At 43.9% G+C, this 27,717-nt stretch overlaps 2 protein-coding genes across 3 annotated transcripts; both read left to right on the forward strand.

The window, feature by feature from the left end:
- Positions 1-1,237: 1,237 nt before the first annotated feature.
- lig4 (ligase IV, DNA, ATP-dependent) lies at positions 1,238-5,430 on the forward strand. Of its 2 annotated transcripts, none has more exons than XM_026301783.1 (3): positions 1,238-1,326; positions 1,773-3,882; positions 4,051-5,430. In XM_026301783.1, the coding sequence occupies exons 2-3, from the start codon at positions 1,805-1,807 to the stop codon at positions 4,718-4,720; spliced, it is 2,748 nt and encodes a 915-aa protein (XP_026157568.1). In that variant the 5' UTR covers positions 1,238-1,326; positions 1,773-1,804; the 3' UTR covers positions 4,721-5,430. The 2 variants fall into 2 exon arrangements, with proteins under 2 accessions (XP_026157568.1, XP_026157569.1); XM_026301784.1 differs by having other exon boundaries at positions 1,259-1,326; positions 1,776-3,882.
- A 2,195-nt stretch (positions 5,431-7,625) lies between these two features.
- Positions 7,626-26,216, forward strand: nalf1a (NALCN channel auxiliary factor 1a). The gene is given in 4 exon segments (XM_026301801.1): positions 7,626-8,155; positions 8,157-8,759; positions 23,460-23,631; positions 24,805-26,216. Coding segments are annotated over 4 exon segments (1,140 nt in total). The 5' UTR covers positions 7,626-8,089; the 3' UTR covers positions 25,104-26,216.
- The last annotated feature ends 1,501 nt before the right edge of the window (positions 26,217-27,717 follow it).

The following is a 27,717-nucleotide window of genomic DNA, read 5'->3' on the forward strand; positions in this document are numbered from 1 at the left end:
CAGGAACTGTGTTTCATTTCGAGGAAATGGCCCTGCCTGGGTGAGCAATGTCACCCATGTTTTTGTAGAATCTACATCTGAACACGCCTCAGATAGTTTTGATCAAGCATAAGACATTCCTGGAATTATTTTGCGTTACTTTACAAGTAATGACATGTAATGTACTTGGAATTACACCGGCTACCACATAATCGCCTGAGTGCCAAAACATGTTTGTAATGGAAACAAAGCACTGGGTTACAAGTGATGAGGCTGTTGTACAAACATGTTAAATGACTGACTACAAAATAAGTTGAATGACACACTATTGTGTTCATACAATTTAATAGTATTTTAAAAACACAGATAGGCTTGTTTTTGTTTATGCCTAAAACCTGTGGCAGGATATCTCTTCCATTTCTCAGAATTTGCCAGGAAAACAATGAGGTCTGGTTTTACTGGCAGCCCTGGGGAAGGTGACTGGCAAGCTTAATGTTATTAACTTTTGTCCTAAATGATCTCTTCCACGCCCCTCTTTCCTCTAATATCTGCTGATTTTTGGACAGTTCTTGCACTGATGTAGTAACAACAAACCTCATTTCTCTTGCAGCTTGAGGGAACTGGAGCATCCGGAGGAGACACATGTGATGTTATGGAGACCATGCAAACTGCAAACCAGGACTATTTCCTTCAGAAATACCAAGACATATATAATTGCATTTGATCGTATGTTACAATGCATTGTATGACTTATGATATCTTTAAAATGATCCCATGCTTGCTTATCATCAAAATTAACACTATCATAATAATTGTCAAGGGAGTTTTTTGTAACTGATGGCTGACCAGTGAGGTATTATGTGACAAAAATAACTGCTGTCACAGGACTCCAAATATGTCTTTGTTATTGCAGTGTTGTAATAATCATTTCTGTTTTACTATCAGTTTCCAGCCCCAGGATGGTAAACAACCAAACTGCCTGCACCTCCTCAGCACTGCCGCAGCTCCCTGTCGCCCTCTGCTGGTGAATGGAAGACCAACACTATTATGTTTACAAGGAATTTATCTCATTTTGTACTATAATCTAACAATAATCACAAAAAGTTCACCTTCTGTGACTAAATATTATTAATTATACAAATTAAAGGTTGGAATTGCAACACTATAGGTCTGAAACAGGAAACAATGGTAAAATAAATTATAGACGGACTAACAATGCTTCGGGAACAAATGTTTAGGTCTTGTTTCCAGGGGAAGGGTTTTCTTTAACGTTCTCTACTTCGAATACAAGGAAGTGAACAGTATGTAGCTCGGACTGCGTTCTATGTGGATAATATAAAGAATAAGGTAACTGTTTAATTTTATATATACATGTATATATATATATTAATCGTAACTTGTCCTCAAACTGAGCTGGACTGCTTTGTTTTCAAAATACAAGCGCAGTTAATCTTAAATCAACCTTAAATGTATAATTAATAATTTGTGTGCACTGAATATCAGTATCAGCTCTCAATACTAATACTGATATAATATTAATCTTAAACATTGCGTCGTTTTTCGTCATTTGTGTAGGAAAACATGCCTGGAAAACACGTCCAATGAAATGAGGTGCTTTTATTTTGAAACTTGACTAAGCGGTGTTTTTTTTTTTTTTTCTCTGGCAGCAGCAAATGTTAATATGAATACACTGAAACATATAAAGTAAGCTGTTGAAAGTGATACTTGTTAGTAATGGTTAAAGTAATGTTAGATTAAAATACTACTGTTTCCCCTATGCTTTTGTTTAACAGCAGTATTGGGCTAAGTTTGGTCTTTGACACTTATGACAGAGGTCACGATGGAGGGAACCTCCAAAAGCAGCTCTGCTGGTCAGCCATCTGTTGCAGCTCAGGTGCCCTTCCTTCACCTGTGCACCACTCTAGAGAAAATCCAGAAGTCTAAACTCCGTCCAGATAAATCCAAGATCCTCGGAGATTTCATTGAGTCATGGAGGAAGTTTCATTCTGCCCTCCACAAAAGCAACCCTCAAACAACAGACTCTTTCTACCCAGCCATGCGCCTCATAGTTCCCCCTTTTGAACGAGAGCGCATGGCATATGGCATCAAGGAGAGCATGTTAGCGAAACTCTACATTGATGTTTTGGGTCTGCCGAAGAATGGCACTGAAGCCAATAAACTACTAAACTATCGAGCTCCGACCACATCTCAAGGAGAAGCTGGAGACTTTGCTGGCATGGCGTACTTTGTGCTGAAGAAACGCTGCACCAGCCAAGAACAACTCAGCATCAAGGAAGTGAATGACTTTCTAGACTCAGTGGCCATCAACAACGCTAGCAAGCAGAAGGATCTTGTGAAGAAGAACCTGCTGCACCTCATCACCCACAGCTCAGCTCTCGAGCAAAAATGGCTCATCAGAATGATTCTGAAGGACATGAAGCTCGGAGTCAGTAAAGAAACCGTACTCCAAGTCTTTCACCCGGATGCTGCTGAGCTCTACAATGTCAACACAGACTTAAACAAGGTTTGTCAGCAACTCCACGACCCCTCAGTGTCTTTAAGTGAAGTCTCTGTCGGACTCTTCTCTGCCTTCAAGCCAATGTTGGCAGCTGTGGCTAACATCCGCAACGTGGAGAAACAGATGGGCAACAGCCCGTTTTACATTGAGACCAAGCTGGACGGAGAGCGCATTCAGCTGCACAAAGACGGAGACGTGTACAAGTACTTTAGCCGAAATGCTTTTGAGTACACGCAGCAGTTTGGAGGGTCCCCATCGGAGGGCTCGCTGACACCTTACATCCACAACGTTTTCAAGAGCCATGTTGTGAACTGCATCCTCGACGGTGAAATGATGGCGTACAACCAGACCGCAGAGACCTTCATGCAGAAAGGGAATAAATTTGACATCAAGAGGCTGATGGACGACTCTGAGTTACAGACGTGTTTCTGTGTGTTTGATGTGTTGTTGGTCAATGACCAAAAGCTTGGAAAGGAAACGCTGACGAAACGCTACGAGACCCTTCAGACAGTTTTCACCCCAGTTAAGGGAAGGATCCATGTGGTGCCAAAGACCAAAGCCAGAACTGTGCAGGAGGTGGTAAATGCTCTCAATGATGCAATAGACAACAGAGAAGAAGGGATCATGGTGAAGGATCCTTTATCCATCTATAAACCTGACAAGCGAGGGGAGGGATGGCTGAAAATAAAGCCTGAATACATTGATGGTTTGATGGATGAGCTTGACCTGCTGATTGTTGGAGGCTACTGGGGGAAAGGCAGACGGGGTGGGATGATGTCGCATTTCCTGTGTGCTGTGGCAGAAGCTCCAAAGCCTGGTGAGAAACCTTCAGTTTTCCACACTCTCTGCCGGATAGGCTCTGGCTACACCATGAAGGAGTTGTATGATCTTGGCTTGAAGCTCGCCAAGCACTGGAAAGTGTACCGGAAAAACGACCCACCACCATCCATCCTCTGTGGGACAGAGAAACCAGAAGCCTATATTGAACCCTGCAACTCGGTCATCATCCAGGTCAAGGCTGCTGAAATAGTTGGAAGCGACATGTACAAAACCAACTGCACCCTGCGTTTCCCCAGGATTGAGAAGATCAGAGACGACAAGGAGTGGCACCAGTGCATGACTCTGGCAGAGCTGCAGCAGTTCCGTAGCAAAGCATCTGGGAAACTGGCCTCCCGCCATCTTTGCATTGACGACGATGAACCACAAAAGAAGAAACGCAAACTGCCAGCCAAACCAAAAAAGTTAATCGGGATCATCGACCACTTTAAACCCCAGGACCTTTCCGGGATCACCAAAGAGACAGACATGTTTGAGGACGTGGAGTTCTGCATCCTGAATGGGACCGAGGATCACTCTAAGGCTGAGCTGGAAAAGGGCGTGGCCAGGTAATATGAAATTTGTTGAGATTATGAGCTGGTTTAGTCATTTGTAACTTTGTTTTTGTTAATCTTTTAATTCTTTGGGCTCATTACAATGAGTTAAATGATCATGTTAATACAGATGTCGATCAAAGCAACAAAGTAACCTGAGGTCTCCTGTTATGTTCTCACTAGGTGTGGAGGTATTGTGGTTCAGAACCCAGGACGGGACACCTACTGCGTGATTGCAGGTGTGGAGAACATGCGTGTGAAGAATCTGATTTTGTCCAACCAGCACGATGTGGTCTGGGCTTCCTGGCTGCTGGAGTGCCTGGACCAAAAAGTAGTGGTCCCGTGGCAGCCACGCCACATGATCCACATGTCGCCCTCCACCAAGGAGCACTTTGCCAAGGAGTATGACAGCTACGGGGACAGCTACTCCGTGGACACAGATGAGCAGCAGCTGCGGGAGGTGTTTGGGCGGATCGGCAGCACAGACGGGCAGGCAGCCGTGGATGTCAGTCAGGTGGAGCAGCGTTACAACTGGGGCGACCTTCCCACCAGCATGTTCAGACCCTTTAAAGTTTACATGGACAGCTATGCCGACATAGGAGACCTTAAGAGCGCCATACCTGCCACGTGTTTGGAAATCAGAGCACTGGAGTTTCGCTATCATGGAGGCACAGTAGTGCAAAAGTTAGAAGAAGGAGTCTCTCATGTCATTATCACAGAGGAAACCAGACTCCTGGATTTAAGGACTCTGAGGCGCTGCTTTCGGAAAAAGTTTAAGATTGTAAGAGACTCTTGGGTGACTGACTCAATCAAAGAAGGGTATCTGATGAATGACACTGACTACTTAGTTTAAGTTGACCCTAGAGGAAAATCCCATTTTATCTAGTATTTTAATTAACTCCTAGTTATATTAGCAATAAAGTATCAAGTATCTAAATTAAACAATAAAAAACAGTCCAAATCAGAAAATGTAATTGGGGTTAGAGGTTTTAAGACTGCTGTATAGGGATGTTGCTGCTCAGGGTTTATCATTTGTGTTCTTAAAGAGTGATTTAGGCTTCTTGTTGCTTTTAAATGAATGAATGCATGTAGAGTAAAATGTATATGTAGGTTTTAAATTTTGAATGATAGCATTAAAGGTAGAGTTTTTAAAATATGCATGAGGTTCATCAGGTTTTGTATCCCTTTAAGCTTTTAGCTGAGCAATCATGGAACTTTTTTTTTTTTTTTTTATAAAAGAGAAGAGGTTTTTCCATTTTACCAAAACTGTAGGTTTTAATTTTAATAACATCACATGTCATTTTTCCAAACTGTTGTAATCTCAGGTTTTATCAGTAATCCACAGTGGTCTGATAAAATGCAACTGGGTAACATCTTTGGTATCCCATCTTGCCTCCTAAACTCCCACTTCTTCCAAACACCACACCTTCAGGTTGTGACTCAAGCTTTTATGGTGCTGTACTTGATTTATTTGCTTTGTTCTGGTGATTTGTGTATGTGTGCTTTAAGGGCTGTTTTATTGCATATAAAGTAGAAGTCTAATAAATATTTTGAAGTGGTGAACATTTCAGGTATGACTGTGTTTCTTTAAGTTTAACTGTGTCTTTGCCTCCTCTCGTCAGTGTGCACTCAACTTGCAGAGACCGAGGGCCACCACGGGGGTACTTTAAAACTGGACTATCCCAAGGCCTTCCAACAAAGGTCTCACCGTGTTTTCCTGTCTTCAGAAATGTCACCAGTATGTCTTGGGACACACTGATATGTTCTAACCTTCATTACCATTGCCTCAAGGGTACAGGTAGCTGCCTGTGCCGTGTCATGGACATTGTTTTGTGTAAATGCCGCATGAATACATTTTCAAAGTGAAAGTGATGAGGGACATGTTTCTAATTATATGCTCTGAGCGATGCCTCTCACTGACATGTTTCAGAGTTCCCTGTAGGTTTTGTGGGGTTTCATTTTTTTGTGTGTGTATTATTTACAAAACTGTTTAAAAAAAATTTATCAAATTTCTACTGTTAAGACATTAAGATGTTTAAGATTCGGGGCCACTTTGTTAAAAATGTCATAAACTTATAAAGTTTCTGAGAGAAAATCTGTCTTTATTACTGATTTAAAAAATATTGTGCATCAGTAAGCACTCTGCAACCCATCGCCCACTCTGGACTATTTCCATATGATGCAGAGTGAGCGTTTGACTGACAGGCTTTAATTAGATGTACTCAACCAGTGCTTATTCCTGTGTGACTCTGTGAGCGTGAAGTGTTGTGGCATGGCAGCACAACTGTTCTGCCTAGTCCAGCTGCTGGTCCTCTGACAGGACTCACAGGAGAGGATTGTCAGTCCTAAAGATCTGGACCATCTCCTACTGGGATAAATCCTCTAATTAGTCTGTACGTAGCTACCGGCGCGATGTACTGGTGGGCACGCTGGACACAGGCACCAACGGTATCTATAGATTACAATGTGTAGCACATTTTTAAACAATTTCACTTACTTTGCTGCATAATAGCTTAAAGAGTACAAGAATATGCCCTTTCCAAAACTTTCTATTACTGTGGAGGTTAGGAGCCACCCATGAACACACAAACCCAAACAAGCAGGTAAATGCTAACTCAGTGACATTTTCATGACATACATGAGTGACTTCAGTTTTTTCTACCAGACCTTTCCCACCTCTCAGAAACACAATGAATTTCATTTTACTTCTAGTTCACAATTTACTTAGTAAGCTAAAATATGAAGAAAAAATAATAATTTGTATTGTCCTTTAACCACATGACAAGGTTCACCCAGGTGAGTGCCAACCCGTTGGACTGGCCCAGTGGTCAAACCAACCAGAACAGAAACTACAATAAGTCTACTAGTAGAAATTTTCAAAATAAACCAGTAATGACAAACATGCATAAACCTGTTTGCTCATACTACTGAATAGTGTACACAGCTGTTTGTTTTATTTAAAGTGACCATTTTCTTAATTTCTTCTTCTATAGTTGCCAACAGTTGAAAGGGTGTTTATTTCTAAGACAGGCATCATGGCTTTTAATTTTGACCTCACAAACACTGTTTCCGCTGACTCTCTCTGACTTAACGCAGTTTTGTACTGAGAGATGCGGTGACTGCGATGCGCGCGCATAACGTCAGCGCTACACAAGCTTTAAGTGTTTCACGAGGAAGCAGCAGCGTGAGACCGGATACTATTTATTAAAATAAAGCGCAACGCGCCCCCTTCCAAAATAAAACAACGCGTTTGTTTGGACGTATTATGCAATGTACTGTATTTCTGTCTTAAACCAATTATTCAATCTGCCTTTTTTGTCTAAACGGCTTTAAAAAAAATACAGCAAAACCCTAACGTATCTGCAGCCTACGTGGTCAGGATTCCGTAAGGGATCTCAAGTCAAATCTGATGAGTGAAAACAAACTAAAGGGAAAGGAAGGACACATATTTTTTCCTGTTGCGTGAAGTTCTGATTATTTAATTATTTGTTTAGTGACTTTTGTCTAACTGACGCGTTTTTTTCCTAGTGATTTAGACTAATGGAGAGTTTCACCTCTCGAGCGTTGTAGTGAAACTATTTCTGTACAAGAAAATAATATTGTGTGTCTGTGTTTTTTTTAGTCTGCAGGATACCGTTAAAAAAATAGAGGTAGGCATGGGACAAAGAAACGCGAACGCTCTTATTTTGAAGGGTATGGGCGGAAGTGCCGCCGTGCATCGCCGCTGACTTCCTTCGTACACACTCCGTCTCCCAGCGAACATGGCGGCAACTTGACAACGGCAGCGCGATGAAGACGGTGAGGGCTTGAGAAGAAAAGAGGTCTGTTCCAGGCCCATCCGCCGACACAAAGGCAGACAGCTTCGCCATGTTGGAAGAGGATAGCGCCCTTGTCCCTGCACGACCGAGGCCGGGGAAAACGTAAACGCGTCGGTGAGTGTTTCTAAAAACGGAGTCGAGGCTACGCAGAGGAGCGGAGCTCAGGGCGGACGGGAGGACAGCGGCTTCACCGGTCAGCCATGGAGGATGCGGCCCGTGGTCGCCAGCGTCTAATTTCCCATCCGGCCCACGCTCATTTTAATGGGAATTACCGCTGATCGCAAAGACAAGCCGGGACGACCGACCACCCGACACCCGAGGGGAGGAAAACGCGAAGCGGACCCCACGTCAATGACTGTTGCGGCAGAGGAGCCCCCACGGTGGAGTCGGCCGGTTCCCAAAATATGACCAGGGGTGCTGGGACGTGTTGGCAGCAAGAAGATGACGACGGCTTCCAAATCTGGCTAGAGCCCCCCCCGCGACAACGAAAAGCCATTCACCGACTCAGAGAGGGCGCAGAGATGGCGACTGTCCTTGGCATCCCTCTTGTTCCTAACCATCCTCCTCTCTGATCACCTGTGGTTCTGCGCCGAGGCCAAGTTCGCATCCTCCCACCTCCTCCTCTCACCCCAGACCCACTCAGCACACAGCAGCCTCAGAGGAATCCCAGATGCTATTTTTATAGAAAACTCTACCAAACATTTGTGGCGGCTCGAAACTTGCCACCAGGATAGTTTATCCAAGAACTGCTTTACTTTCGCAGATGCCGACCATTTGTGCAGGGGCCTTTCAGACAAAGAGGGGACGCGGGCTGTAAATATGAGCGATTTGTACCTTTCCTTTTGTAACTCTTACTCTCTGCTGGATTTGTTTCACGGGTCGACAAGTCCGGACAATTTGAACTGCAGCCTCGACGTGCTCGGCGATGGCGACACGACCAGATGCAGCCTGTGCGTCCAGGCGTACCAGCGCTACGACCAGCACGCCCAGGAGAAATACGAGGACTTTGAGCTCCTGACTCAGAAATATGAGCCGGGGGCATATTCGGTGAGGACGTGCATGGAGCAGTGCAAGGTAGGTAGCCTGAAAGGAAGGATGGGGGCGGTGGGGTGGGGGGGTGATGTGATGGTGGTGGCCATCTGTTGATTTGGGCCCGGATGGATGCCAGGTTTGGTTCTCCTCCTCCTCCTCCTCCTCCTGTCGCCATGGAGACGGGTGACAGATTCAAGGAGACTCCCGGCTCCGGGCCTCATGTTCATTCATCTCCTCTTTGTGTTTAGGCCCCATGATAATGTGCAGGTGGGGGGCTCTGGTAGTGTTTCTCCACCGGGGCTTTGACATTGAAGTCCGCCTGACGCTGCTTGAGCTCACAATCCGCCTGATCAGCCATCGGTAGCCCTAGACCGGATTGGAAGAAGTGGGTTTTATAGCTTAGTGTTTACCACATTCTAATGAGCAGGCTCCTGCATGTACAAACAGCTGTGAGAGCCTGTGTGTCCTGTGTCTGTTGTCGCAGTCCGCCAGGTGTTCATCATGGCCGCCCCACTCCATATCGAGAGCGTTTCATTAAAGTCAAGAGGTGGTTTCCCTGCCTAATGTGGCGGAAGGGTTTGTTTGCTCATTACTAGGCCCCCACACAGGCCTCGTTCCATCTAGGCCCCGGGTCCGCTCTGTGATTGCCCTGCACTGTTTACATCTCCTCACAGACTGAGGGTATACCGGGGCAATGATGTGATGGGTGTCCGGGAAACGGTGAGGTCGAGTCGGAGTCGCTGCTGCGTGCTGCCGCTGAGGCACGAAAAGCTCCAGGGAGCTGTCCGCGGTGCTGAATGGCGCTGTCCGGCTCCATTCACAGAAGCCCTGGCCAATCCCAGAAGGCGTCCATTCAGCCAACCACAGGCTGAGACACAGGCGCAAAAACCGCGGATCAGGCCACATGTCTGCTCAAACAAATCTAATGCACCTAGATGGAGTCACATGCATGTGCACTTTGGAAAACTAGCTTTAATGTAGACATGGAAAAAATAGCAAAGGCCCAGATGACCAACAGAGAAATAGTCTGCAATTAAAAAAAAAACTCTTTGGGGAATCAGTTGTTTGGTCATTTCTTAAGGAAAACTAGTGTAGAAACACCATATGTGCTCCTTTATTTGTTGTTTTTTATTACCAAGTGAACATTTTTGGGTTCTGGAAATTCAGGGTTTTCTCCAGGTACTCTGGTTTCCTCCCACAGTCCAAAAACATGTATGTCAGGTAGATTGGTGACTCTAAATTGACCATAGGAGTGAGTGTGAGTGTGTGAGGTTGTTTGTATCTATGTGGCCCTGTGATGGACTGGGGACCTGTCCAGGGTGGACCCCTGCCTTTCACCCAAAGAGAGCTGGGACAGGCTCCAGCAGATCCCTGGGACCCTGGTTAAGGAATAAGCAGGTATAGGAAATGGATGGATGGGAATTCAGTTACAAAAAAGAAGATATGTTAAAGATGAAAATTATGACAGAAAATAACCAGCAAGTGAATCAGTACTCACAATAAATATTTAGCTTGGTGCTAGTTCTGATATTTCTCATAAACCACCACAGCTGGAAGCTTCATCCACCTGTTGCTCAAACCACTGTCTGCATATAGAGCCGTCACTGCTGTGAGTTGGTAAAGCCTGATCTAAGCAACTTCAGACTTTACTTCAAAGTTGCTGGTTTTAGAGTATGTGCATAGGCAACGGCAATGAATGCAACTTTTTTTAAAGAGCTTGCTAAGCCAGCACCAGGCCATGCAATTAACTACCAGTTCCTATTAATGTCATCTGCAGATTCCTTGGCTGTGTGTGCCTGTGTGTGCCTGTCTCACACCCTTTCTTCTCCTCCGCTGAACTAATTTCATGGTTTATCCGCTGCCCGCCTCGGGCCGCTGTCTCCCCCGTTCTCTGAGCTCACCTCATGGCATTTTGGAGGGAAAACAGTCATTTAGTCAAGCTGGTAATTTCTTCAGTGACCCTTCACCGTCACCTTCTTGATTATAGGTTTGCTTAAGGCTTGTACGTGTGGTGTGAAGCGTTACGCAAAGAGCAGCATGACTCAAACAATAATGTGGAGCTCGTGTTGAGTTAATGGCTACCTGCCTTGGAGAATCCGAGCGGTGCAAGTTGTGTCCCTGCTCAGGCAGTTGTATATGTAATCACAGTAAATAAGGCGCGATTATAGTGTACAATGAACTGGCAACATGAAAGCATTAAACAAATAGATTCTGCTTCAGTGTCTCATGTCAGCATGCAGGGGATCAGTACAGGAAGATATCTGACATTTCAAGCGAGGATATTTGACATGGAGAGTAGCATTTGTTGTGCAGGAGTGGCTGCTGTGGTCCGCAGGTGGCGCTTTGATTCCCGTAGCCCGAGGTGAAACATCACACGATGGACACGGCCAGCGTGCTCTTCCTCACAATGGGATCCTCCATCATCTGACTGTGTGAAAACCCACCATTCATCTTGACAGCAGGGCCGCGCTCGAAACATTTAAACCCGGGCCGAAGCACTGACACTGACTTGAAAGCAGCAGTGTTTTTCAGCATTTTAAAAAATTTTATTTTTAACAAAATGTGAAACAAATGCCAGACTCTCTAGTAGTTTCACAGGAAACGATAAAGGCAAAACCAACCTGGCTGATCAGAAAGCATGCTGGCGGTAAAATAACCATTAGCCAACAAAGGCCTGGGCTCTCCATGCTGTGATCACATGTAAGGTTTCGTACCTGCCATGCCAGAAGTCTGCTGTATAACAACAAACCTGTCATTAGGGCCTCTTCACACAAAGCATATCTGAGCACGCTGATGTATCATTTTCATGCAGGCACAGCCATTGTTTAAATTCTTTGATTTTTGGCTATTCCTGGTGTACTGCTAGTGCATGTATTAGAAACAGTAACAAGAATGCTTCTTCCATTTCAGCGTGTTGAAAGGAGCTGACATGGACATCATCAAAGAGCAGGTTTTGTCATGTTATATAGTTAATATCTGCAGGTGTTTACTAGCAACATTAAAAGTCTGCTGAAAACCTGAAAACATGGTGTTTTGTTATCATGAGGGCTGAAACCAGTGATCATGTCCACTACTGTTTAATCTGCTTGTTAATTTCCTCTATAATCATTGGGATTTTAAACAGCTGAAAAATAAGGAAAAACAACAGATGATCACCCAGTTTACAATCATAAAAGACAAAGAAAACCAGTAAATACTCACATTTAAGAAGCTGCAGCCAGTAAAACCACCAGCATATTTCCTCTGTCAGTTGCTTAATCTCAAAGAAGTGCACACTATTTTCTGGCCTTTTTTCTCTGCTTTAATCTCTGTGGTATGAAGAGTGCTGGGCTCGAAGGCAGTGATGAAGTACTTACGTGTAAATACCACAGTGTAATACTACTGTTAGCAGCCAAATACAGTGGAAATACCAAAAGTAAAAGTACCCTGTTACATCTCACTTGTGTTTCATATTATTGCTACATTATTGTATTTGTTCAGTTGGTGGAACTAATGTTAAATGACATATATGCTTATAATTTGAGTTTTAAAACAAATGTAGTGGTGTAAATATATCATATATTGCACAACTGTCCACACTGTATCTAAAGACAGAGTGCAACATTAAAATTGACCTCTTTCTAAACCGTATACTTCTTGAAAACACAGACACACACACACACACACACACACACACCTAAGTTTCATGGCACAATCAAACAGGTTCAGATAAGACCATGATGTCTTCACTGAGCTCGGGTGTCACCCTATTTTGGCCAGAGGAGCTGCCCACTATCAAATGAAGGACAAGTGAATGTAGAAGGCTCAGCGCAAATCAATAGGGATCAACCTCTTGGTATTGCTGCCACCCGTCCCTCTGGCTCAGAGAGAGCTCAGATCAATGCAGATGTGTGTGGCTGACAAGGATCTGAAGCGGGAGGACGCTGTCCTCCTTTCTGCTCACACACAAACACCAGCTAAGATTAGACATTCAATTGGACCTGGGGGGTGGAGGCGGAGATGGATTTGTGTGCAGACTTGTTGGGGATTGTGTTTCGAAATTATTTTGTGCTGGAATAACACAGGCAGGATAAGAAGCACGAGCATTGGTAGTAGTAGACGTAGGAGTAGGTAAACTCCGTCCCTCTTATCCCTTTCGTGAGTTTGGGATGGTTTGTTTTGTGATTCCATCTTCTTTATCAATGAAGAGAGTGGTGCCATGCAGATCCCACAGGTGTGTAGCAGTGTGGCTGTTTTGTTTCTGATTTGTTTTACAAGTGTGTTCTATGTATTGCAGTGCTTTTGTGTGTATACCAGCCTGAGACATAAATACACACGACACCCTCACCCCTCAAATGTATCAGTTCTGTTGCAGCTCTGATGTAGTTTATCTCATCCGTCCTCACCCATGTATTTTTTTAATTATCTCCTTTGTCTGCCTTTTTCCCATTATTCATATTACCAAATGTTTTGTGTATCTGTGCATTAATGAACAATAGATATTTGCAGTGCAGTGCATTCCTCACACTCCCAGGTTGCGTGAGAGCAACAATGCAGAAGCATGTGATTTTTGCCATCGTGTCTCCCTGCGGCGGTTGTGAATGCTGACCTTGGAGAGATTTCGTCCCTTCAAGATGCCTGGCCCACTCCACGACAGCCCTTTTATGAATGGGAAGATCCCTGAGCAGCATGCTAATGAGGCAGGGAGAGGAGAGAGAGGGGAGGCTAAGCTGCTGCAGTGCACGGCAACGCTTCCATGTTGTTTTAACAGTGAACTGCTGTGCTGAGAGCAGATCAGATAAGGGCTGGAGCAAGGAGGGAAACAGCACCGAGCAGAAGGGGTTAAAACTTCACTCAGCTAACAGACCTCAGTTAACCTCTGTGGCATTAGTATTACCAGTGACAGTCAGTATAATATGTCATTTACAGTAAAGCTCAATATATAATATGTAAATATGCCTGTTAGCTGTTATGTTGCCAGGGCTTGGAAAGAGGTTTTCTTAGTTAAATAAAGGTTGTTATTGAGAGGAGCTTTAAATGTACTGCGTGTTTAATGCATGTAAATAATGCCATACAGCGTCTGTTTACTGTGTTAACATTAGGAACCACAACATTGGCTGTCCTGAGGAAGACGCACAGATGTGGTATAATGACGTGTTCTTTTGAAAATCCTCCCTGGAGACGAATTGCATTTGGTTGCCAAGCTGTTCTCCTGTTGAGGCAATAATGGAACAACCAAAATTTAATTATAGTAAAAACATTCATTACATTGGCTTCACAATTCTGAGAAAATGAAGATGTTGCAGGCAGGTTGGTTTTCTTTTTTTTTTTCCTGTGAAACACCTGAGGGTCAGACTAAGACAGTCATTCATTTATAGGCATGACATCAATTAGTCTAACAGCCCTATTGTCTGCATAGGTATTTAAAGGGATTATTTTTACAGACACAGATATAAGCCAGAATACATATCCCAGCTGCTGTGTGCTGTAGAGAATTTTAACCCATGTAGTTAATGCTCTTGTCAGGCATGGTGGAGGTTTGTGGCCATGCTTACAGAGAAACACAGCAGCACTTTCCTTACCTGGTGGTGTCAGATATGGTAACTGATGACTAGGGAGTCCCGACCCAGTGTCCTGTCTTCAAATGATCACGTCTGTTTCCACTAATGGGATTATGGTCCCTTTAAAAAGACATTTCAAACTGCATGTATACAGTGGGCTGTGAAAAGGTTGTGTCAGTGTCTGCGTTAAGCTCTGTGTGGTCCATTAGGATGATTGAGGATGATGTTTGGCCTGTTAAATGACTTGTCACCGGACATGAGGTTTGTTTATGCACATGAAGTGTGACGATTTCCTTTTCATTGCCGTTTCTTTCTTGAAATCGTTCACTGCATGATGTATGCTGCTGTCCTGTGCAATAATATGATGCACAGTATCACAGACCACTGCACTGCCAACTTTGGATTTATTGGCTCGGGCTAGGATCCTGTATAACCAAAATAAAACCAACATAATGCATCATCAGTGATTTAAAAAAATCAACAGCTATTCATTCAGATTTTTCAAATGAACTTGCTGCAGTGCTGATTTACGTCATCAGCCTTCAGCACTCTCTGCTTTGTTTACCACCAAACTCACAGCGGCGATTTCCTTGAAATGAAGTGACTTTACCATGAAACTACAGAGGTTTGAAAAGCTGCCGTGACTGGGCTTAAACCAGTTTTTCAAACGTGTCAACACCCAGTGGTCTTTCCCTCCTGTCAACTCTGTTTCCATGTCTTTTCCTTTGTGGAGACAGGTTTTCAGTGTGTTTTTAGAGGTAGAATTTGTTTACCTAGGCAAACATGGCAGCCCATTAATTCCAAGTTACTGTCCCTGGTTGACTGCTGGCACAAATGAACGACAAAAACATGTCTCAGTAGAGATTTTTGACGGCTCTTGAAAAATATTGGAACTAATGGTTACATTTTAGATATTCCAAAGTGTGGTTTTGAAAGTGTCATGTATAATAGAGCCATATAGTCAACAATTCCAATGTGTTACCTTGTCTCACAGTACTGTCTCACTTTCCTGCCCTGTACACTAATCCCATTAGTTTCTACTGAAGATGTTAACCTTTAAAAACAGCCCACAAATATATAGTTTTAATTTTAACAGCAACAGCTGATCACTGAGTTTCAGCAGATGTTACTGGAGGAAATCATGCTTTTGTTTTGGACTATTTTCTGTGGCTGATTGATACACATTTGTGAGTATTTCCTGCAGCAAGACAGTGCTTGTAGGATTGAGTCAAAATAAACTGCAGTGTGTGTGTGTGTGTGTGTGTGTGTGTGTGTGTGTTTTCATGGTAACGTACATCCCACATCCCAAACAAAACAACATCTTAATTCCTTCATTCTAGTTACAGCATAACGTTATGATATCACACAGTGAAAAGAAGATGAATATTATTCCTCTTTCCTGGAGGAGGGACATGATGCTTTGTTGTGTCCTTCATCTGAAATTACAGCAGAGAGACTGTTTGGTTGGAACCAAACCAAAACCTTGCATGTGTGTTTGAAACAGTATTCCATATCGTGCTGTGTATCTTCACTAATCCGTGTTAAATTAGGCCTTCTGTAGGAATGATAGCACACAGCAAGTCTTTGTGTAGTACTGTGGGTTTGTGGAGAAAACGTTTCCACATTCTGGTTCAGATCTGGTCCTTGAATATTGTTGCTAACAGTGATGAAGAGTAAATCCCTTTATACCTGTGGTGTTTTATCCCCAGATGGAAGTCAGCATGCCAAAACAAAAAAGTTATGAAAGCAAACGCGAGTAAACATTCTGCTTTTGACACACATTAAAGGGAAATTCCACCCAAAACCTCTCACTGACAGACCCATAGACTTGGCTAGAAAATGTTTGTTTCTTTAAATGATTACAGTATACTTCAGTATTAAAACATGCTTCTAAAATCCCCCTCTATGTGTCATTATCTAGCCATACAACCAATGATCTGATAAGTTGCGGCTTGATTTCTTTGCTTTTGTTGTATCAGTGTTCATGTCTACTGATAAGGCTGTGTGATTTGTCAGAGATGCTCCACTTATTGATGATGATGATGTCGAACAGTTTTCCAAACCACCTGGTCCACCCACAGTCCTGATAATGCTCCTGCTTGACCCCCCTCCAGATCCTCACATCTGATCTGACAAGTGGCCACCTGAGTTGGGAGCTGGTCCTCTTGTGGTCTGAGGAGCTGTCCCTGCTGCCGTACAGAGTGCCCCTCTGCCATCTCTTCATGAGAACACTTACTGCTGCACCTTGTCCTGTTTCTAACCGATATTCTTTCACACTCAGCATCAGCTCCAGTGCATCCCAGAGACACGAGGAGCTTTCAAGGCCGTGATGTTGACTGCATGGTTGCAGGTGGGGCTGTATCAGTGCAGGAGCTTGTGTCAGGCTCCTGGCGTGGGCAGAATGAGTAGCTGTTGGCTGTTTAACTTCCATTTTGTCCTTTTTTGAAATGTATTTCTTCATCTAATTCATCTCTTTGTCACAGAAGCTTAAAAGAACTTTTTTTTTTTTCCCAGTCAGTTTGAATCCCTCACTCCCCCCCCCCCGACTGAGGGCAGTGTTCACACTGAAGGTGTTACGTACGGACTGCAGCTGAACAGTTATGTGGCCTCCATTACTCACACTGACCTTTCACATCTTCACTCCCTTCGAGGCTAATAAATCTATACGCTGATTGCTCTTCGCCCTGCAGACTGATCACTCTGCCTCGTTGCCTCATTTCCATTACTGCAAACACTTGGACGATAAGGATTGTCACTTACAGTATTTACCTTGAAAACTGACCACGAGTGACGTCGTTCCCCTCGTGTTATTTTCTGTGGACACAAAATTGAAGAGCAGCACATAGTCACAGTGCTGAATGAAGATTAGATTAACTCAATACATCATTGTCTTTGGAAAGTGCTTTTTGAGCTGAGAATGAATGGTTGTTGACAGTGTTTGTTGGAAGAATGTGCAATATCAACAGTACAGCTGAGTGCCATCGACTTTTTTGGTTCTTGTTTTCTTAAACCCCCCACTCAGCATTTATGTTGTCATGTTCATCGTGGCGCGATGTCTTCGGTGCAGGGTTTCAGTCGATGTGGTCCAGGCTTAGGGCCAGCCTCCTGCATTTAGCAGGCTCTGCATTGATAGAGAAAACAGAGCCACTCTGGCCTATTCAGCAGCGTCCCTGAGCTCTGATCCAGCTGAAAATGAATTCTTTAAACCTTTGGAGGAGAGAGCTGCAGAGCTGGTGCTGAGCCAACATGGATCCTGCAACCAGATCATTGCTTAATCTGCTCAACGTGAAACCAAACCTGGAAGACAACCTGGTGTTTCGTAGAACACAGCAGATTTGTACAATCTGTTTCTTATATCTACCTGTTTTGGAAATCTAACCAATTCATTCCTGCCAGTCACATTCATGCTCATGTTTTCTCAGAACCGATCTACAAAGCAGGGCTCAGAAAAACAGATGCCTCTTCCTCTTTGTGCCCTGACAGGTGGCTCTGAACCTGTGGACATGCAGGACCAGATCCACCTACGGAAAGCTGACACAGAAGAGAGAGGTTATACAAAATGGATCATGTTAGTCAGATGTCAGCGTCCCGTGATGCTGTGTTCTCTGTAAGGTGTTTCCAGTTAAAAGGTTGGGGGTTTCTGGAAGCCTCTAGAAGCCTGTCAATAAGATTAATGGGTCACTAATCAAGAACTGTGTTTAATGGTTTTCACCTTTTGTTCTTTCACATGGGTGTTTCTGAGAAATTGATGTGGCTTTGAGCAATTTGTGAGTGTTTTTACATTTCTGTGTGCATTAACAACTTTTAGTTGAACTAGAGATACTGTGGCAAAGGAATGAATGTCCACATATTTATATTACTGCTTTCCAGACACTTTTTGTGCATCTCTCTAAGAAATCCTTAAATACTGTCTGATTTATAAGCCTGCTGTGTGGCCCTTTTCCCTGTGGGGGGGTGTCAGCCAGCCTGCCTTTAGTTAGGACTGCATCCCTTTTCCACGTTAACAAGAAAAGAAACTGACAGAGGAGAAAGTTTGCTGTTGATTTGGTTAAACGATGGGTTGATCAGATTTTTGTCCAGTTCGTAGTCCTCCACTACAGCCCCTTATGATCCTACGTTTTTCCAGAGGGCACTTGTCAAATTGTGAACGCACAAACAAGGGGTAATTTTCCAGAAGCACCTGAATACATGATATCACCAGTAAAAGGGGCGTGATGAGTGCGGACATCAGGGCAGGAAGATAGACACACGTTTGCATTCGAGTCCTGCTGGTTCCGTTGGGGACCATGTGGTCTTTCCATATAGACCAAGTGACCCTGTTTCCACTTCAGTTTGAAAGATTTCAGTACCAAGAATCTAGCTGTAATATTTTGCAGACTCAGGACATTACAGTGCAAAAAAAAAAAAAAAAATGCCTGTCATCAAATGGAAAAACACGTCTGAAAATAACCCAGGTAGTGCAAAAGCCACTTCCTGTTCTACCGCAGCCGCGATCTGTGTGAGTGGTAATGATCTGTGTCATTCAGCTTCTAACTGGAATCTCACTCTGCAGCTGACTCATGTGCTTTTTATAGCCGTCTCTGTCATTCCACTTTATAGCCACCATGTCTGTGTGTGTGTGTGTGTGTGTGTGTGTGTGTGTGTGTGTGTGTGTGTGTGAGTGAGTGTGAGAGACAACACCGTGCTGCTGGGAAGAGAGTGTAGATACTTCACGGGGTGTTGAGTTAAAGTTGTTACATACTCAGGAGCTTAAATCAACAGTTTAATAGTGAATACAGTTAACTCTGTGTTTGATTTGTGAAACACAGCTAAAGGGATCGACTCCTATAAGCTCAATTTGCGTTTTTTGTGACTTGTCTTGTTACTACATCACTGTACATGCATTAGACATCATTATGGCTTTCAGTAAATACACCCATTGTACTAGAAGCAGCTGGGTTTTCTTGCATAGTCAATTAAAGACCAGAGGAGCACAAACTGAGAGATACATTTAGAAATAAATCACATATACACATATAAAGAGTGTATACAACTATATACAAATATACAAATCCAGCTGCGTCCGTGTACCTGTATAGAGTACTTTACCTCCATTACATCCATGATTTCCATTTGTGTGGTGCAGCCATCTGGTCTATTTTAGTTCAGAACAATCAACATAGCCTTGGATTTTTTAAGTAATTGTCTTCATGCTTTTTATTTGATCTGCTACTTCTTTCCATTTACCTGAACATGTGCTTTCCTTTTGCCTCCTACTTCCTGTAATTCATTTTAAAGCAATATCCTAAAATAAATATTTGCCCATTATGTCCATTACTTCAGGAAGTATTACACCTGACGACATTCTGGGCCGGTGGATATTTACTTTTTGACAGCTCTCTGACCATTTACAACATTTTTCCAGTATTGCTTTAATATAATTTGTTCCTAGTGTTTCTGTGTTTGTATGCTGTGGTACTTTTAGGGAATGGTCCTTCAGCAGCTCCAGTTCTGGTCCAGATTTTATCCAAAGAAAAATTTGGCTCAATCATCCTGTTTACAGATGTTTGATGTTTCCTCGTGATGGTGGTAGTTTTGCTGCCCGTGTCTGTGCTGCACAGCGACTCCTCTCACATAGTCCTCTCTATGTCAGATGACAGACGTGTGAACGGTGAGGGAAGCCCCGCACCCGGGCGAAGCGGAGGAAGAGCTGCTTTACATGTCAGATTTACAGGAGGTGTCAGCCTTGGACGGCTGCTTCCTGTGGACTGCTGGGTACTGGTTGAATGACCAAAACTGAACCGGTTTTACAACACAGAACTCATGTTTTTATATGCAGCAGTGCTTGTTACCTGCTGGTTGCAACTACAGCTGCAGCATGAAATCATGCGCCCACCCCTTATTGACACATCGGTTATCCACTACTTGATTTGAGCAGGTTTTTCCCACATTAACTGCAGTGCACAGGCCAACTCTTCAGAAGGCATCAGATCTGTATTTGCTTCTGTGCTAAAAGTCATAACTTTAAGTTACTAAGCAAAACATATATATATATATATATACTATAATTCAGCTCTTTACGTAATGATCTGAACGATATGTTCTAGCTGATAGAGTGGCAGGGCCCAGAGTTAGAGGCTGCAGGAAATAAGATGCAGTCCATGACTTGTTCTACAGTCTGCCGCTTATATAATAGTAATCACTGTGCTGAAATTCAGATGCCAGCACTGCTGACACTTATCTGCCAGAGCGACAGCGTTTGAATCTTAATTTTTAATATTATTTTTAGGCTTCAAAAGATTTGCATGTAAGCACTGGGAGAAAACTGGCATCTTTTACATCTCAATATTAACGTAAATTTCCAAAATCAGGGTGTTTCGTCTTGATTTCATCCTCGAAATTTAGGAATTGTTGATAGAAGTAAGACCTATAGGAGACTCTGTTCAACTGGACAGGCTGGGGCTAAAATGAGGCGTAGGGAGAAAGCCCCTGTGGAATTAGTTGCCAGCTTGGTGTCTTTCCTGTCTGTGTCTCTGGGCTTGAGTACATTGTTTGAAGCAGACTGAGCTGCATGGCGACAGAGGCTTTTTGAGTGCCAGGTTCCCATTCACACTGATCACACATTAGACTGATCAAATCAGACTCCAGGCCTGCTTCCTGACTAACTCAATTTGCTCTCATACGTTTCCCTTTTCATGCTGAGCGCACGCACGCGTTTACACACACACACATATGAACGTATGCACACAGACCTGGACGCATGCTTGAACGTGCACACAAACAGCAAACCAACAGAGAGTGGGGCAGCACCCAATGAGCTCTAATGAAAAGCAGAAAAAGCTGTTACCTTGGCAACTGCCAGCATACATCTTCAGGAGGACCCAGATTTCCTGTCTGACTGCGATTGTATTGTTTTGGTTCTCTTTTGATAGCCGCGGCATCCCTAGACGGATTATCTCACTGCTGGCAAGAATTTATGCTAAATCATGGTGAATTAAACAGCAGCCACGCTGGCAATCTTCACTCAAGGATTTATCACCTCTGACTCTGACAGAACACCCCAAACACACATGTAATCAGTGATCGCAGTGATTTTATCTTGGCCTTGAGCCTGTGTCTCTTCTGCGTGTTCAGCTGTGGAGCCTCTCCACAGGGACAACACTGCTGCCAAAAGCAAAGGATCATGGGAATTAAACTGTTGGTGTAATTTATCCACATTACTCTCCACCACGCAAAGAGGTGTAGTCACTAAGGTTTGCATGAACATGTTTATTACGACACAACATCCACAGGAAAACACGTTTTACTCGGCACCGGGAGCGTAACCTGGAATAGCCAGAGACAGAGCTGCCATGAAAACACCAAAACCACTGTTCAACTTTTTGTCCTACTGTACAGTATAGTCCACACACACATGCTGTACAGTATCAACATTTGATTTTACACAGGTCCACGGTGTTCTCGTCATTATCATTCTCATCAGCATCACTGTAATAAGATTATCATAATTATTATAATTGCCTGTGCAGTGTTTGTTATCTCTGTATGTCGGTCCAAGCAGGAAACAAATCAGACCCCCAGATGTGATTTCTCAGCATCTGAAATTGTAGGGGTGGTCAGAGGAGGGGCTGGTTTACCTTTATAGCCTTGTGGAGGTGCTGGGTGTAATTTAACCCAACATCCATGACACTTTAAAACCAGAATGACAGATGGCTGCCCCACCTCCAAGTAGTAGATGTTCCTCTATGGTTAAAGAACACAGGGGGTAATTAACTGTGTGTGCAGCATGTTCTCCACTGTGACACTTGTGGTGCTTGTGACGGCACTTCTTATTGCACATGCCAAGTCCACCATTTTAGAAACAAACAGGAAACGCTAAACTGGAAGTCAGGTTCACTCTGTGACAAACATTTGTGACAACAGCAAACTTCCCTGCTCAGCAGTGGCTGATGTAGCCCTGGGCCTCTGGCCTCATGTCTGATATGTCTGTTATTCCTAACTCCACACCTCCGGGTCTTTATTGTTTCAAAATCTTTAGGCCCAACTGACGTTGACTCGGGTCAGCCGATCCCTGCTGACTCTGGGTGAGAGACACAACCCGGACAGATCCCCTGTTCATAAATCAAAACATATTATAGCAGAAATCTTACTTCTGTATTCGTCATTCTCTCTTAATGCTGAACATTGTGTTATTCTTCCACTTGGCAATTACCTGATTGCAGCTAATAGTTTGTTTTGCCTGTGATTCAGGACTTGACTGTTGTACCTATATTGCTTCAATGTGTCACATAGTCTAAACACTCTCTCAACCCCTTTCATCACTTAATAGCAGCACATTTCTTCAGCTGTTTAATGGACTGGCTTTTTCCTTGCACGTCTAACTGACTGGGGTAAGTCAGTATGCAACATAGTGTGTTTGTGTCCAGCTACAAAAGGAAAATACAAACCAAACATGTGGTTTACCTGCTGCCTGCACAGAGCACCTTTAACTATTGAGTAAACACTATACCCTTAGTCATGATAGAGCACCTGGGGATGACAATGAATTGGATGTTGTTGCGTTTTTTTGCTTGTAGGCCTTTTTCTACAGTATATTTAGCCAAACTAACAATAATCATATGGAGTCATGTGTTTGCGGGGCAGAGTTTGGTCGACCTTTCATCCCACCAGGTTAAAAATTTTGGCAGCAGGAGAGGGTTCAAAAACAAATCCGATTACAGTCTCGATGATGGATCGTCTGTGCTCTTTTGCTCTTTGCTGTAATTTCCCCTCTCTAGTGTTAATCCCAGTAAAAAAAAAAAAAAAGTGCATTAGGAAGCAGCTCAATGGAGGATGAATCCAGACTTTGGTTTGCCCTTGGTTCATTTTGTTTTGCTAAGCTTTCCCAGCGGGTTTGGCTATTACATGTTACCATCTGTCTCCTTATGCACATAAGTCTGTGCATTTTGTTTTATTCCTCTAAGTGAAACCCAGCAATTTCATTTGAAGGAGGACAGAAACTTGAGTTTGGTGAGGTTATTTGGTTTTCAGTGTCCTCGCCTTCACCTGGACAGACATATCAAACTCAATTTAAAACACCTTCAGGGAGCTTGGACCAGCCACTCCAGAGTTGTATAGTGAGGAGCTGATATAGATTTCTTTATTGACAGAATTTTGATACAATGCAAAAAAAAAAAAAAAATCAATTTATTTCATTTTCTCTCTCCTTCCTCCGTCTCCTCAGATGGCCTATAAGCCCTGGCTGTGTGCTCAGTATTTCCCCACCACCCAGAGGTCCTGTCAGAAGAAGGTACCGTGCCACCAGTACTGCCTGGAGGTCCAACAGAGCTGTCCGTTCATCCTGCCCGATAACGACGACCTGATCCATGGCGGCAGCCCCAGCTTCATCTGCACAGGTTAACGGCGCTCACTGTTTGCCAGCAGCAGATAGGTGCAGGCTGTGTATTTGCATATTCAGGTGTTTGCGCAGTTTTGCATTCTCTTTAGAGAAAAACCTCTTAATTGGGTTAGTTAGTGAATGGCGTTTTGTAAAAGGCTGCACGGTGTTGATTCATCCAGAATGTGTGTCTCCATGTCGACTGCATGGTGTTCCTCCAGGAACACAGAGGCGTTTCTGAAGGCTTTCCGATGACATCTAGTGGTGTGTCTGAGCACAGCCGAGCTCACACAAGGACATTTTAACAGTACACTGATGAGTTCAATTTGGCCTGTCCCTCAATATTTACTGCAGTTTATGTAGTACTAATCACCAAGGACTCTACCTCAGAGGACTGGAGGTTTTCTGTATCCCAACACATGTTATCTGAAAGGGATAAGTAACACATTGCCATTACCAGCTAAATTTAAAGGGAGTGCTTGAAGAAAATAATTGGGAGAATCAGTCTGTTCTCATCCTTCAGTGAGAACTAAGTGAGCTTTTCCCTCTGCAGTCTAGTTTGCCCTGCGCAGGCGGAAACAGTGACAGCTCGCTTCAGACGCTGAAGACTTCCAGAGCCATCAGCTGATGCAGCGATGCATCACCCTCCGTGTGGCCGTGGACTTTAATTTGAGTTCAGCTGAGGGTCACAGTGTCTGGTCCTCCATGCTGTGATTAAAACCACACACTGAGTTCTAGTGGTGCTGATCCATCTGCAGAGCTGAGGGCAGTCCAATAGGAGGGTCAGAGTCGATGAGACAACCAACCTTGTTGTTAATCAGAGGTGCATAGGCTTCAATCCCAGCATCTCTCCTCCTGGTGTTACCTTTATCCCTGTACTGTTTTCAATTTTGGTCTGATATGATGTTTTTACTGCATCATATAAGATATACCTTTATTTTTCAGCTATTTCACTGCTCCATTAACCACTTCTCAATTCATTTATACCTCAGTGTATATTCAGAATACATAACTTATCATTCTGTCGTATATATGGTTATTGTTATATCACCTCCTCTCCATGTTGTACATTTATTGTACAACCTAATTGTTATTTATTGGTGTATTCATTGGGCTCAGCTGAATGACTTAGTTATCTAGATATAAAGAGAGCAGGCGAGAGTCAGCATTGTTACTGTTATCTGTTTCTCAGGGCTCTTGGGAGAGCATCCATCAGGCAGTGAAGCGGAATGCTGCGACGTCCGATGGGAGCCCAAAATGGACAACCCTTCAGGCGGGACACTAAAAAGAACTGCTTCATCCTGCCAGCCTGAGGTGTCCTCGGTCACCTCCGCTGCCACCCCAAGACTGTGCAGCGGGCGGCTGAAGATCTGCCTGCTGGCCCTCGTCCTCCTACACACTGTCATCATCATCTCAGCCTCCCATAATTCTACGTTGGTGGGTGTGGCTGCCATTTTCTCACCAGAGGAGAACGCTTCTAGTGAGGAGTGAACCTTGGGGTTGATTCAAGGCTGGAGCTTGTAAAGAGTGATGTTGCTGGAGAGGATTATGGCTTTTACAATATCATGCTTGCCAGGGACACAGCTGGCAAGATGTGCTGGAAATGCCTCTACAATCTGCTGCCGATGAACCATCAACCACTGGGAGTGGGAGGGTTTTAACTGGAGCTAAGGGTGCTGGGATTGGACATCGACCGAACCAAGATGTTTGAGAACCGCCCCCCTAAAGAACTGACCTCTTGCCACTTGAAACCTGCTCATTGTTTCTATCCCATCCAAATGTTTTCTAGCATATGGTCCCTCCTCTGCCCTTCCTCCCCGCTTTCTTTCCCTCCCTCCACCCTCTCCCTCTGTTTTCGGTGTGTGTATGAATGGCACAGAGGAAAAACGGACATTGATGAAGTGTGCGCTCTCGCTCATCATCACCTTTAGATTCCTGCTGCATTTTTTTTTTTTTTTTCAGGTGCCAGAATGTTTTGACATATCAGCTGGGTTCCGCTTCCTACGCTCCATCACCTCAGAGGCATCTACCCTGTATGTGATGTTGCTTGAGGGCCTGCCTTGCTCATCAATCATTCATGTGGGTCTCTGCAAACAAAATGTATGTGATTCTTCTGTATTCTAATGTTCGGCTTGTGTTTTGTCCCACTAGACCTGTTCTCCGAGCACCCTTTTGATGATACATGCCTACACATTTTAGGACCTTAAGTGCTCTGAGACTGGTTCGCTCTCTCGTCCGACTTTGCCGGGCCGTTAAGTGAAGAGTGATGAAGTGGTAAAGGTAGAGACAGTTCAGCTTGAGAGTACTGGGTGTTGTGGGAGCTGATGCCGAGCGTAGCCTCCATGCGGTCCTCCTCAACACAAAGCGGTGTCCTCTGGTTTAATCTTAATGCCACAGCAAGTGTTCAGAGTTGTCAGACATGAGACTGCAGGAACAAACCTAGAAGACAGCTGCATGAGGCCAAAACCACCAGGGGTCTCATTTATCAACCGCACAGATGCTTGTTGCTAAACTTAAAAACCTTATTTATCACTTTCGTCTTCTGCTTGAGAATGTGCATCCATTTAAACTCACTCCAGACCTGACGCACCAGCAAAACCCTCCTTCTTTTCTTTTCTTTTCTGTTTTGTTTTTTTTTTTTTCTTTTTTTCACACAACTGCATATTCGTGTGTCTCAGAGTAAACACACACCATTCAAGTCAAAGCGGAAACAGAAGTTAGAGTGTTTAGTTGAGGCTTTAGCGTGGTTTGGAGAAGGATTTAAATCATATCGTACAGATGTGATTGGAGCTTTCCAAAGCGCCACAGCTTAGCAAAGACATGGAGCTGTGGTTCTTTCTACCCACCAGCTGTTCACTAGTTTAAGATGAATAATCCGATTTTTACCTTTTAGAAGAGGAAAAAGGAGATTTTTGATACAACAATACTTTTCGACAAATATTTGACATGTAACGTTGACGTGGCTGGAATGCAAGGAGATACTGGCAACAATTGGCATGTTTCCGAATGAGAATGAACCGTCACAATCACAATCACGATGAGTTTGTTATGGAAAATACAGATTTGCCTGCTGATGCTCAACATTTACAGCTTGTTCTACACTTGGTTTGATAAATGAGGCCCCAGATATCCGAGCGTCTGCCTGCTGTGTAAGCCCAGCAGCGTGGAGTGGTTACAGAGAAGATACAAGACATTGGTTTCCCACTTTGTGGCATCTTTACTACTGTCGCCTTGATTTTTCAGTGTTGCAAAGCTGGTGCAAGAAGCAAGAACCACCCGATGCAACAATCAACATGATGACTCTTAGATCACCCTCAGACGAGCTGATCTACTGCTGTCTTTCACAGATTAGTAAAGGGCTGTGTTAGTGTCAGCGTGCGAGGAGTGTGAGGTGTTTTAAAGGGCTGATCCATCCAATTTTTTTCCTGCATGTCTGCTTCTAGTAAAGTGCACAGTGTACACAAGAACACATCACGCAGGGATTAAGGAGAGTTTAAGATCCTCTCTTTAGCTCGAGATTGGACCGAAGAGACAGAGATTTATCTAATTCTAAAATTTGATACGACAAGGAACAAAAAGGTAAAGCTAATGACACTAAATCCTACTGATGAAGCAGTTCTTTGTCCTGCCTTCTGGTTGTTTCCTAGCATCAGATACAGGCAGATTATGGGGTTTAACTTTCACCTCCAGGTTGTTCTTGGTTGTGAAAATGTGGTATCAGCGCCTCCCCTCTTTCCCCTCCTTAACCTCACCTCACCTCATCTCACACCACATAACGGCCATCCAGTTGTTCTTCACGCACACACATCAGAGTGGGGTGTCACGCGGAAGTCTGTGTTTGCCTCTGGTTTTTCAATGCACAGTTCATCTCAACCCACTTCCCCCTTTACTCGATATTCTTGTGTGACGTGTTGTTGCGTTTGTTTGTTTTCCTTGACAAACCGTGTTGAAATACATTCCCCTGAAGACAGCAGCGGATGTAAAAGGCCCACACTTTGTGCTCCGTCCCTTCGATCTCTAGTTGTTCATGATCTGAATCCTGTGGATCTATGCAGATGACCCCCCCACCCTCCAAATGAACCCCTTTTCCCCAGCCCCCCTCACT

This window comes from Mastacembelus armatus, chromosome 2, assembly GCF_900324485.2.
Source record: "Mastacembelus armatus chromosome 2, fMasArm1.2, whole genome shotgun sequence".
Taxonomy (NCBI): Eukaryota; Metazoa; Chordata; class Actinopteri; order Synbranchiformes; family Mastacembelidae; genus Mastacembelus; species Mastacembelus armatus.